The sequence below is a fragment of the Eptesicus fuscus genome, chromosome 2, assembly GCF_027574615.1.
Source record: "Eptesicus fuscus isolate TK198812 chromosome 2, DD_ASM_mEF_20220401, whole genome shotgun sequence".
Lineage (NCBI taxonomy): Eukaryota > Metazoa > Chordata > Mammalia > Chiroptera > Vespertilionidae > Eptesicus > Eptesicus fuscus.
Window position 1 is genome coordinate 117,481,646 of NC_072474.1, and position 13,261 is coordinate 117,494,906.

Sequence of the window (13,261 nt, forward strand, 5' to 3'; positions counted from 1 at the left end):
CACCGTTTCTCTCTCCTTCTCCCTTCCTCACTGAAGTCAAAAATGTATTTAAAAAAATGCAGTGTTTTTATTGAGTATTTACGATTAAAAAATTACAAGTGATATCAAGTCATTATTTCTTAAAAAGAGGGGGCAGGCCCTGGGGAGGCCAGGAATCGAGGGAGGAGAGGGGAGAGAGACAAGGTGGTGGAGGCCGCGAGAACTTGCCCATTCTTTCTAGATCACACTGCCCCTCCGAGTCAGAAGTGTTCACGGGGCCAGACTGTGCGTCTGTGGTGACTGTGGAGAAGGAGGGCCTCCTCCAGGACGCCCGGGGCCAGGACCGTGATGAGGGAGGAACCCACCTGCGTTGTGCCCGGGGACCTGAAAGCCCCGTTCTCACCTGAAAGAATGACCACCTAGTGGTTTGGGTTTGGGGATGTGGCCATCATTTCCTTGAAAACCAAGCAGACTGTCGTTGCCAAGACAACTCGGGATGTGCTGATGAGCTTTGAGTTTTCACACGAAGTTAGAGAGTTCTGGAACACTTGCACCTGCCCCCTTGCTCCCAGCATTTAGAGTTCTGATGAGGCTGTGGGCGATGGAACTAGTGGTGTTTGGCTTTGCATCAGGAACCGTGTTGCCGTGTTGTTTTCCAGATGAGAGTGTGATGGAGCCACACCTGGGGAGGGTCCCCTCAGAGCACAATGGCACAATGCAGTCAGTGCAGCCCAGGCCGGGCAGGGTGTGGTTTCAGACTGCACAGCACAACTAAGCTTCCTTTTCAAAGTAACTTTATTTTGAAAAAGTTTAAATCTCACAAGAAGCTGCAAAAGCAGTACAGAGACCCTCGTCCCACACCAGCTCCCCCTGTGGCATTTAGAGCTGCAGGGCTTGTCGACACGGGCGTGAAGCTCAGTGCACGCACTCACTGCTTTGCCTCTGGCGCACCTTCCAGTTTCGGCACAGCATTGACACCGAACACCCACAACGACCACGAACAGACCACACCCTCCCGTCCGGCCCCAGGCTGCACGCCCGCGCCTGCACACAGCACAGCAGACTGAGCGCAGAGCCCAACCGTCCCCACCTGAGCCAGACACTCGGGAGATTTGCAAAAATGTAAGATAATGCCACTCTTCTTGCTAATTTGTGTGTGTGGAAAATAGTTATTTTTCTTAAAAAATATATTAAAGTTTACATATTTTTAAATGAATAAAATGTTTTGAAATGTCTGTTTTAATTTTCAATGCCATCGGTGCTGACAGCTGTCACCCCATGAAGCCGAGCTCCGGGGGCCCTAATGTCGAAAGGGTCGAGCCTCTGAAGGTCGCACACGCGGCACCCACTCTGGAAACCTTTTTACGCACTACGCAAACACACAGGATTGGTCACAGCCTAACTCATCCAGAGGCAATTACAAGTCCAGCAGTTTCTGTAGTGACTGTCTACAGGGGGATATGACTCATATTCAAACTAAGTATTTTAAAGTGACCTTTTATTAAGCCACTTACTACTGAATTCAACTTCAAGTATAGTCATCCAAGCAATTGAAGCTATTCATCCACATTGTAGAATTCACCCCTTCTTTTTAGAATAATCTTGCACTTACACCTACTTTAACTAATCAAATCCATGAAGCAGACAGTAGACTTTAACAATGTGCAATTTTCCCAGCGTCTGCCTTGGCGCCGGACCGGTCCACAGCGGTGAAGCACAGGCAGAGGGCGGCTGTGACGAGCAGGTGCGTGCCCTCGTAGAGGAGCTTCGGGGAGAATACGGTCCAGATGAACAGGTGGTAGCGCAGGGCCGTCACCAGGACGACGTAGACGGACACCGGGACGGAGCAGAGCAGCGCGTAGCAGAAGCAGGCGTGCCTCAGTGCCGAACCGCTGCGGGTAAAGGGAAACGGGTTAGTGCTCCGTGCTCTGTCCCAGGGGCACTAACCAGTCACTGACATTTGTATTTTGAAAACGAGGAGGTAATGCTTGCTCCTGGGCCTGGTCAGTCTGGTGGGCAGAGGCGACTGAGGAGATGAGGCTGCAGGCAGACGCCTCCTGTCAAGCTACTTCACGCCCCATTTTGCAAAAGTATCTAAAAACGATATGCACGCACTGCTATGCTCTCACGTGTATTATAACCTATAAACAACAAAAGAAAACCGCACAAGACTATGATCAACTATATGCCAACAAACTGAACAATCTGTGAGAAACGGATAAACTCATAGAAACGTACCATCTTCCAAGTCTGAGTTAAGAAGAAAGAATCTGAAAAGACTGATAACTACTCATGAAATCAAAGCAGGAATAAAAAAACTCCCCACAAACAAAAATCCTGGACAGGATGACTTCACACGTACATTTTACCAAACACTTAAAGAATTATTAACATGCATTCCTCTTAAACTATTCCCCAACATCCAAGAGGAGGGGAGCCCCCACGCTCATTTTACGTGGCCAGCATCACCCTCACTCCAAAACCAGACAAGACACTGAAAAAGAAAACTATAGGCCGATATCCCTGATGAACACAGATGCAAAAATCCTCAACAAAATACTAACAAATCGAGCCCAGCAAGATCATACACCACGACAAGGGCTAAACAGAGCCCGGAAGGGAGGCCAGCCCCATGGTCTAGGACAGAGGTGGTGACAAGAGTGCACAGAGGGTAGACGGTCTCTCAGTAAAGGGTACTGGAACCTGGACAGACGTGCAAAACATGAAGCTAGGCCTCCAACGTACACCACATAGAAGAACCAACTCAAAACGAATCACAGACCTAAATGCAAGATCCTGAGCGTCAGCACATGCTGCCTCCCTCTACGCTCAGACACACGCGGCCCCCACCTGCTCCCCTGGACAGGCCGTGCTCCATGAGGCTGCCTGACTCTGGTGCTCTGGCCCTGGGGTAACTAGTTCACTCTCCATGGCAGCTCCAGACCTGAGCTCCTGCAGCAAGTCCTTGTACACACACCGCGGGTCCCACTAGTGACCCAGCCATCAGGAAGGGGACCCCGAGAGCTCGTCACCTCCTGGAGCCCCGGCACCAACAATGAAAGAGAACTGGGAGAAGCTTCGTCGATAGGTGGGCCCTGGCCCCTCCCTGCCCCTCGCCTGGGGAGTGGGTCCTTCTCAGCCACAGGAACAGGGGCTTCCACAGTCACACTCCAGGGTCACCCCTCCTGCCACCCTGGCAAAGGGAGCTGCGCACTTGAGGGGCACGGCCAGACTGCCGGGGACAGAGGAGGAGCTGCACCTGCTGGGCTCCCAACTCAGGAAGTTCACCAAGTGGCCGGCCCACAGCACGGGCCCCGCATACGTCGCAAATGCCGTCAGGAACAGGGCTGGGACCTCCACGTAGGTGTTCAGGCCCACGAAGCCCGCCGAGATGTCCACCGTGGCGATGTTGTTGGAGTTTCCCTGGAACGATATGGCCATGCTCACAACACGGCCATGTGACCGTGAGAAGCCAGGAGCCCCGGCCGCCCGCCCGCCCTTCTGTCCTGGCTGACCCTGTGTGTCACACAGACACAGGACACACTTCCAAAGACGGCGAGGGGTAAGTGCCAGGTCTGAGCATGGAGAGACTATACAGACGGAAGTCTCTGATGAGCTGCAACTAGGTCTGCCTTTCCTCAGATCTCTCTACTTCACACAGACACGTGACACACCCTCCCCGCCGGGACCCTGTCCGAGGGCTGCGTGGGACCCCGGGAGGTCACGCGGCCCAGGGGCCATTGCTGGAGGCTGAGGGTGGACGCTGGGCCCAGGGGATTAATGACTGAGGGGACAGGCGAGCAGGATGGCCACGAGAGCAGTCACCACCTCAGCAGATGAAGCTGTGCAGATGGTCCGGCAGCAGCCATGCCTCACGCAACTGCTGCGTCATGTCTTACAGACATGCACACGGCAGGAGCAGCGCCACCACGCTACACGGACAGCTCTTTCACCGAACTGACACTGCAACTTCCCAAAGGAAAACTACAAGATCAATGACCCAAAGCTACTGGTCTGCCCACCAAGATAACGCGAACCTACCTGGAAATAGAAGAACGCCTGACCAAACCAATAGTGCATGACGGTGACCTCAGCGGCACCGTGCCTCAGGGGCTTCCAGACGAACCTGGTCAGCAGGGTCTGGATCAAGAGGCTGCACGCCAGGACAGGAAGGTTATGTGGCCTTAAGAGCAAGGCCGCCAGGAGCACCAGTCCACTGTACACGTCCCACAGACCGGCAGTCTTGGCCGGGACGTCTGCAGCGGGGACTCGAGACTTAAGCACGTCTCTGATGCCCGTGAACAGAATGCCAAGGACAAACACGTACACAAAACGCGCTTCAATGATGCCCCTAAGAAAAAGCAAAACAAGTTAGCACATATTTCCCCACGAAGACCGAGTGTCTACTCGGCTAACAAGCCCCAGCCCCGCCTGCCGGGTGCCCAGTGGAAGCGCCAGGACCCCTCTGTGTGTGCCCTCCTCTGATGGAGCTGGCGTACAGGAACCTTCCTCCTCTTGTCCAAGGAGGACCTGGTACAGCTCTGCCAGAACAGCCACGAGCTCACAAACACTGAGACACACCTGCACGTGTCTGCACACACGATGATTTGGTCCACACCATCTGTTGTTGTGGGCAAGTTCATTAGGACTTCGGATGCTCAGCCGTGTTATTTGCAAACGAAGAGAGACGGCACTACACCCCACAGAGCCGTCCTGGGAGCTGATGGAGGGACTGCACGCCCAGTGTTTGTGCAGGTGCCTGCTGTGAACTGAATATTCCCACACGTCACCTACAGCTGTCTGCAGAGGACACTATTTGTGACAACATGCCAAAGAACTTCATCGTGTGAAACATATTCCTAAAACATACTTAAATAAATTTCATACCTGGCCCTATCCAATTTGCAGCCCCACCCAAGCTGTTGCAGCAACTTTTTCATGTGAATAAGTCTGTCCTGGTCCAGGTTTCAGACTGAGAATAAACAAATAATCTTCCCTGCCACAGAAGGGAGTATAGGCAGCTGCCATTCTGGCCCGCATGACTTGCAGCTCCCCTGGGGCCGCCATTTTGAAATGGCAAAGGTCAACCCCTTCCTTTTCCCTTTAAATTAGCCAATCATGCAAGACTGGGAGCCTAAGCTCTCCCATCAAGAGTGAGGGACAGATCAGGTGTGTCAGCAATAAAAGCCCGAGTGGACGCCTGCTCAGGATGTGCACGCTCCCAGCCCCCATGCACACGCACCTCCTGCGGGAGGAAAGGGCTCCCGAATGTCCTTCGTGTTCTGCCAGGACCCCGGTTTTAGGGGATCACCTTATTTCTAAGGAGACTTTTAAAAAATCTCTCAAACAAGCAGCAGCTGGTGTCAGCATACCCCATAACTATCAATAAGAGGCCCAAGACCCAGCATTAGCACCAGCCTACCTTGCTTCACAGCTTGCCCTCAGCTGGCATTTCCAAGCCCAATACAAGTAACAGCCAAATGCAGATAGCTCTGTAGCTCCTGCAGGGTGGCTCCAGGCAGTGGCTGACTTTGTACCTCCCAGGAGGCACCAGACCAAGTACACCTGGTGGACAGCTTCAGACCACACCAGGTTACAACTGTACACATCCACAAGCGACACATTCGAGAGGCAGACTCAGTGAGCACCAAAGCCCCAGAGAAGCAAGTCCTGCTCCATAGCAGTGTCTCCTGCACAGCAGTTCTCACACGGTAGTTGCAACCTGGTCTGCACAGCCAATTGGCCTGGAGGTCCACTCCTCCCAGTGATGCCAATAGCAATCAAGGCTTAACTATAACAACTAGATATAGAATTCAAATGAATAGTTACAAGATGCTCAAGGATGCTCAATGAGAGCTTCAAGGGACTTAGTGAAAATGTGAAAGACATGCAAAAGGACCAGTCAGAAATTAAGCATACACTAACTGAAATACAGAATAATTTACAGGGACTCAACAAGAGAGTAGAGGAGTCTGACCATCAAATCAACAATTTGGAATATGAGGAAGCAAAAAACACCCAATCAGAAAAGCAAAAGGCAAAAAGCATCCAAAAATATGAAGATAGCCTAAGGAGCCCCTGGGACAACTTAAAATTTATCCGCACTCATGTTATGGGGGTGCCAGAAGGAGAGAAAGCAAGATACTGAAAACCTATTTGAAGAAATAGTGACGGAAAACTTCCCCCACCTGGTGAAAGAAATAGACTTACAAGTCCAGGAAGCGCACAGAACCCCAAACAAGAGGAATCCAAAGAGGACCACACCAAGACACATCATAATTAAAATGCCAAGGGTTAAAGACAAAGAGAGAATCTTACAAGCAACAAGAGAAAAGCAGTTAGTTACCTACAAGGGAGCACCCATATGACTGTCAGCTGATTTCTCAACAGAAACTATGCAGGCCAGACGGGAGTGGCAAGAAATATTCAAAGTGATGAAAAGCCAGGACTACAACCAAGATTACTCTACCCAGCAAAGTAATCATTTAGAAATGAAGGTCAGATAAAGAGCTTCATAGACAAGAAAAAGCTAAAGGAGTTCATCACCACCAAACTGGAGGAGGAAGAAGGTAAGGAGGAGGAGCAGGAGAAGAAAGAAAATGAAAAAGAAAAAAAGATAGAAAATACAACAATAAAATGGCAATAAATACATACTTATCAACAATTAAATCTAAAAATAAAAATAAAAGAACAAGGAATCTAATGAATAAAATAAACTGATGAATAAAATAGAACGTGAGGCATGGAAACATGGAACAGACTGACGAATCTCGGGAGGAGGGGCAGGAAGAGATTAACCAAAGATATTCATACTAGAGGCCCGGTGCACTAATTCATGCACGGGTGAAGTCCTGAGGGGGTTGAGGGGGACCGGGATGCAGGGTGAAGTCCTGAGGGGGGTGAGGAGGACCGGGATGTGGGGTGAAGTCTTAAGGGGGGGGAGGGGGACCTGGATGCGCTTGCCGACCTGGGATCCGGATCTGTTACGCTGATGTTCGCGCCGGTTGTCGGGAGCCACCTGGTGGCTGCTTTCACATCCTTTCTTCCTTGGCATTTCACATCTAAGGAGCGGAAGCGGCTGTGGTGCCTGAGGCCGACTTCCAGGAGGGCGGTGCTGTCGGGCTTGTGCCTGTGGTGCTGGCCCGTCGGTACCTGGCCCATTCTTCGGAGACTGGTCCTGCAGGACTACTGAAGGAGTGAGTGGCTGCTGCTGGACTGGTGGGCCACTGGGTCGGATCTGTCAGCTGAGCGGCGCTCCCACTGTGGGAGCGCACTGACCACCAGGGTGCAGCTCCTGCATTGAACGTCTGCCCTCTGGTGGTCAGTGTGTGTCACAGCAACTGGTCTTAAAGGTCGCTTGGGCTTTTATATATATAGACTAGAGGTCTGGTGCACAAAATTCGTGCATGTGTAGGGTCCCTAAGCCTGGCTGGCAATCAGGGCCGATCAGGGCCTTCTGGCTGCTGGCCGGGTCCTCCCTTCCCTGGCTGCCAGCTGGGGCTTTCCTTCATTCTGTGCCACCCCCTGGTGGTCAGCGCACATCATAGCGAGCAATTGAACTCGCGGCCTCCCAGTCAAACTCCCGAGGGGACACTTCGCATCTTAATGGATATATATCACCTATGGACACAGACAATAAGATGGTGAAGGTCTTAGGTGGGACGGGAACCAAGTGGAGGGGGTTATGGGGGGGGAGGGGGATACCTGTAATACTCTTAACAATAAAGGTTTAAAAAAATGTCATACAAAACAACAAGAAAGCCCACTGCATGGGAGAACATATTTGCCAATGATATTTCAGATAAGGGTTTAATCTCCAACATTTACAGAAAACTCATACAACTTAACAAAAGGAAGGTAACGATCCAATCAAAAAATGGGCAAAGGACCTAAATAGACACATTTCAAAAGAGGACATACAGAAGGCCGAGAGACATATGAAAACATGTTCAAAGTCACTAATCATCCGAAAGATGTAAATCAAAACAACAATGAGGTACCACCTCACACCTGTCAGAATGGCTATCATCAACAAGTCAACAAACGACAAGTGCTGGTGAGGATGCGGAGAAAAAGGAACCCTCGTGCACTGCTGGTGAGAATGCAGACTGGTGCAGCCACTGTGGAGAACAGTATGGAGTTTCCTCAAAAAGTTAAAAATGGAACTGCCATTTGACCCAAAAATCCCACTTGTAGGAATGTATCCCAAGAAACCAGAAACACCCATCAGGAAGGATATATGCACCCCTATGTTCATAGCAGCACAATTTACAATAGCTAAGATTTGGAAACAACCTACGTGCCCATCGGCAGATGAGTGGATTAAAAAACTGTGGTACATCTACACAATGGAATACTACGCTGCTATAAAAAAGGAACTTTTACCATTTGCAACAGCATGGATGGAACTGGAGAGCATTATGCTAAGCGAAATAAGCCAGTCAGAGAAAGATAAATATCACATGATCTCACTCATATCCTCTCTAATAAAACAGTAATATGCAAATTAACCATCACTCCACTACATAGGCCACACCCACCAGCCAAGCCACGCCCACCAACCAATCAGGGTGAGTATGCAAATTAACCCCATCCAAGATGGCTACAGCCACAGAGAGCAAGGTTTCCCAGGTAACAGAGGAAGCCAAGCTTTCCAATAGCCGTTGCAGGCCTAAGCCTCCACTCAAGCTACAAAGTTTCAATTATAGAAGATAAACAAATTCAAACAAATGGCGCAGAATGGAGCTTGAGAGAGCAGGCCAGGGTTGCCGGCGGCAACAGGGGAAGCAAAGCTTTCCGCACACCCTGGCCGGGCTCACCTGCTCCAGGCTACAAAGTTTCAATTGTAGAAGGAAAATAAATTCCAGATACCAGGGCCTACGCTTGGGTTGCCAGGGGGCATGGCCGGCCTGCAAACCACCACAGGCCCCTCGCTCAGGCCGCCCCATACCCCAAGGGAACCCCAACCTGATCCGGGACACCCTTCTGGGCAAACCAGCTGGCCCCCACCCCTGTACCAGGCCTCTATCCTATCTAATAAAAGAGTAATATGCAGATTGATCATCACTGCAACACACAATATAGCTGCCCCCATGTGGTCAAAGATCCTGCCCCCATGTGGACACAAGATGGCCACCACAAGATGGCCAGCAGGGGAGGGCAGTTGGGAGGCACCCAGCCTGCAAGGGAGGGCAGTTGAGAGGGACCAGGCCTGCAAGGGAGGGCAGTTGGAGGTGATCAACCCTGCAGGAGAGGGCAGTTAGGGGTGACCAGGCCGGCAGAGGAGGGAAGTTTGGGGCAAACAGGCTGGCAGGGGAGCAGTTAAGCATCAACCAGGCTGGCAGCGGAGTGGTTCGGGGGTGATCAGGCTGGCAGGCAGAAGCGGTTAGGGGCAATCAGGAAGGCAGGCAGGCAAGCAGTTGGGAGCCAGCAGTCCTGGATTGTGAGAGGGATGTCCGACTGCCCGTTTAGGCCCGATCCCACCAGGCAGTCGGACATCCCTCCAGGAGTCCCAGATTGGAGAGGGTACAGGCTGGGCTGAGGGACAACCCCTCGCTGTGCACGAATTTCCTGCACCAGGCTTCTAGTGTGGGATATAATGATCAACATAATTTGATGAACAAGAATAGATCCAGAGACTAATGGCAGGGCAGGGGGGGTTAGAGAGCAACCAAAGGACTTGTACGCATGCACATTAGCATAACCAATGGACACAGACACTGGGGTGGTGGGGGCTTGCCCAGGGTGGGAATGGCTGGGGGTGGGGGTCAACTGGGGAAATAGGAGACAGATATAAAGCTTTAGACAATAAGTACATTTTTAAAAATTTCATAAAGCAAGTATTTCATCCTGGAAAGGCTGATCATTAAAGTAAAGCTAGGGCCCCACCTGGGCTCTCCTGGCGCTTCCTCCGTCCTAAGCCCTTCCTTGTTTCCCTGTCCCCAGCTCCAATAACATCCTCTCAAAATAAAAAAATAAATACAGTAACGCTAAGTAAGAATTTTAAATGAAATAATCAAAATAACATATATTTTGAAAAAACAAACTTTCATATTTTCTTAGGAAGGTTTATGCACTTTTAAAACATTATCTTTCTAGTATGACGCGTTTAATCCAAAGAGAGGAACACTGTCCACTGAGGCCTGCCATGGGCCACACCCTGCCACGGAGATGTGGTCAGGCGCAGGCCGCCCAGGCGGGAACCAAGCTGAGCAATGACAGATCCTCGGGATCAAAGAGAATGAATGCAGCAGAGGCCTGAGTGGTCAGAGCTTGAGAGGGGAGGGCTGGGCTCTGTGTCTGCAAGGCCGGGCGGGCTGAATGCCGGGCGATGAGGAGGAAGAGCGCCAGCGAGGCCTGGCTTCCCACGTCCGCCGAGCATGGGCTTCCGTGTGAGGAGAGCCAGGAGGTAATGGAAAGGCAAGTTTTAGAAGATGGATGGGCAGCAGCACCTGGGGCCCGAGAGGGGAGAAGCAGATGTCAGGACAGCTCTGGGGTGAGCGGCTCTGGAAGGCGGGGCCGAGGGCCAGGACAGAGGCTGGGGCAGGAAGCACTTGGCAGGAAGAATGTGAACCCAGCAGCACGCATCTCCTTGGTGTGATCCCCATTCAAGGCCCGAGACCCCGGAGAAGTTGGGAGGCTCACAGGCAGCGGTCACAGGGTGGGCGGGTGCCCTGCTGCCTGGCCACGTCCACCGATGCTGCGTGGAGCACTGATCACTCACGAAATGAAACACACCGGCCTACAGCCGCTGGGCCTGTGAGAGGATGACCCTGCCCCAAGCTCTGAAGCGACTGATGCTGAAATTGGTGCGTCAACCAGAGGAAAGGAGGGTCTGTCTGTGTCAGACAACTGCATTCAACATCCGGAAGTGGGACTTCCGTCTCCTGCATGTGCCCAGCTCAGACTACAAGTGCACATCCTTCACGCTGTCCCCAGCTGGCCTCCCTGTGTCGGGCGAAGTCCCCTTAGTCAGGCCCCTGGCATCCCTGACTACCCACTCCAGTTGGCAGGCCATTTCCAGGGGTACCCCGTGCCCCTCAGCCACCTACCCAGCCTGGCACGGCCCTCAGCTTTCAGCTGGACTTTGTGTGAAGATGATCAGAAAAGCAATACAGCCCTCACCGGTGTGGCTCAGTGGATAGAGCGCCGGCCTGCAGACTGAAGTGTCCCGGGTTCAATTTCGGTCAAGGGCATGTACCTTGATTGCAGGCACATCCCCAGTAGGAGGTGTGCAGGAGGCAGCTGATCGATGTTTCTAACTCTCTATCCCTCCCCCGTCCTCTCTGTAAAAAATCAATAAAATATATTTTTTAAAAAGAAAAGCAATTTAGCACTAGTGAAATGGAGGCCAGTGCCATCTGTGAGTCTGTCACATGAACATGGACAGCGATGCCCCTACTTCATAAGCTCAGGCCACACAGGGACAGCCTGCTGCTCTGCGTCTTTGCATGTCCTGTGAAAACTCACGACTCAGCAGATGCTGAGGGGCTGTGAGCCCAGAACAAGCCTCGCTCGCTCAGAGGCTCACCCACGGCTGGCCCTGCCACCTCCCACGTAGCAACGCTAGTGCCTTGGAGAGCAGAGCCCCCCCCCCCCCCCCCCGCTTCGGGCCTCCTCGCTGCTTGAGAGGACACCTGGGTCGGAGGGTCCGCACGTTTCAACAGTCTGGGACACTGCCCACCCGTCTCCAGGAGACACAGAGCAGCTGCCCTGACCTGCAGCGCGTCTCGAGGCTCAGCGGCACGAAGCTCCTCAAGGGTTCCCTCCAAGACCTGGGTGAGTTTAGTTTTCTGCCGCGTTTCCCAACTGCAAGGCAGCACCCACTCTCTCTTCTATCTCATTTTGTCTTGACCAAGCAATACTGAGTCCTTGAGACTCCTTGTTTTTTTAAAAAAATGACCCTCAAACACCTCACTGCCGAGCTACTGTGTCTCCCAGCAGGACAAGGGAAATGGTCAGTTCACTGAGCATGCCCAGTCAGGCCCCAGGATCTGTCGGTGAAACCACTTCACCAACAACAAACTCCAACGTCCTAAAGACAGCAGGCAGGTGTCCCTTCACAAACCAGCCCCGGGCCGCAGCACACTACCTGGAAATGTCCTTGTTGCCTTGTTGCCATGGGGACAGCACGTGGCCAGTGGCTGCCCTGTAGCAGTAGACACCCAGCAGGCCAAGCGCCAGGGCCCCCTTGGACACCGGGGAGCACCTGCTCTGAACCAGCGCGAAGATGGCGAGGAGGGAAAGGGCAGCGAGGATGGAGAGTTCGGCTTGGTGGTCAGAGCTGAAAGGGAAGGGAAGTGCCAGGAATTACCCACAAGTGCAGCTAGCGAGGCTTGGGTCTATGCTGAGGGGCTTCCTAAGGACTGTGCTTAAATTAGCTGATTTTCCTGACAAGCATGGGAGAAAATGGTTGGTGACTTAAATGCAGACTGAGGCTCTCACAATGTACAAATGAAGGGCTGCTGCCCTGACCTACTGCTTCTCGTCCACAGTGGTCCACCCCCCCTCCGCCATGCGTCCCTTTTCTGGTTGCCACATGTTCCCTACACAGGTGAGGAGTTGCTGGGCAAACCCTGTGCTTCCCAGGGTACATCCCACTCCAGGGAGTCACGCATCTCCTTGGTGTGATCCCCATTCAAGGCCCGAGACCCCAGAGAAGTTGGGAGGCTCACAGGCAGTGGTCACAGGGTGGGCGGGCGCCCTGCTCCCTGGCCACGTCCACCGCTGCTGCGGGGAGCACTGACCACTCAGGAAGGAGACTCCCCTTGGGAACAGGCAGAGGGTGCCTGTGGGCAGGTCCTGCTCTAGGGTGGCCACACGGGGTCCACTCGCTGCTGTTTAAACTGGACACTTACGTCCTGTCCTGGTGGTAAATGGTCACAACTGGAAAAGAACCAGAAGGCGAGCTGGGTGCCCCAAGCAGCTCTGCCCTGGTCCCGTGGCCGCCTCTGCAAACTGGCAGGGACAGCCTGAGACGCAGAGCAGCCCGAGTGGAAGGGCTGGCCCAGTGTGGGGAGGAACAGCACCCTGGCCCCCCGACCCCCCGCAGTTTCCTGAGCAGTGAGGCGGGGTCGCCGTGCGGTCGCAGGGCTCCGTGGGCTCGGGCTCGGCTCCTCTCTCCAGGTCTCTGAGAGCGAGGAGTGGGCTCGCAGCAGCACCGCGAGGAGCGCTGCCCGGGGCGCTGGGCCGTCGGGTGGCTAGTAGCTGACACTGGAATGGGAGATTCCCCAGATTCCACAGTCAAGGACGGAGCCGCACCTGGGCTGGAGGCACAGGCCAC

At 52.9% G+C, this 13,261-nt stretch overlaps 1 protein-coding gene across 6 annotated transcripts in view; it reads right to left on the reverse strand.

Annotated features, from left to right (window-relative positions):
- Positions 1-1,460: 1,460 nt before the first annotated feature.
- PIGG (phosphatidylinositol glycan anchor biosynthesis class G) overlaps positions 1,461-13,261 on the reverse strand; it is a 28,097-nt gene continuing 16,296 nt past the window's right edge. For 2 of the 6 annotated variants that reach the window (XM_054708873.1, XM_054708887.1), the window contains exons 10-13: positions 12,071-12,262; positions 4,021-4,330; positions 3,239-3,402; positions 1,461-1,871 (exon numbers count right to left, since the gene is read on the reverse strand). In XM_054708873.1, the coding sequence (XP_054564848.1) occupies positions 1,634-1,871; positions 3,239-3,402; positions 4,021-4,330; positions 12,071-12,262 (904 nt within the window). In that variant the 3' untranslated portion in view covers positions 1,461-1,633. Of the gene's footprint in view, positions 1,872-3,238; positions 3,403-4,020; positions 4,331-12,070; positions 12,263-13,261 lie in introns of those variants that run through there. The other 4 variants (XM_054708876.1, XM_054708898.1, XM_054708909.1 and 1 more) reach the window with 4 other exon arrangements.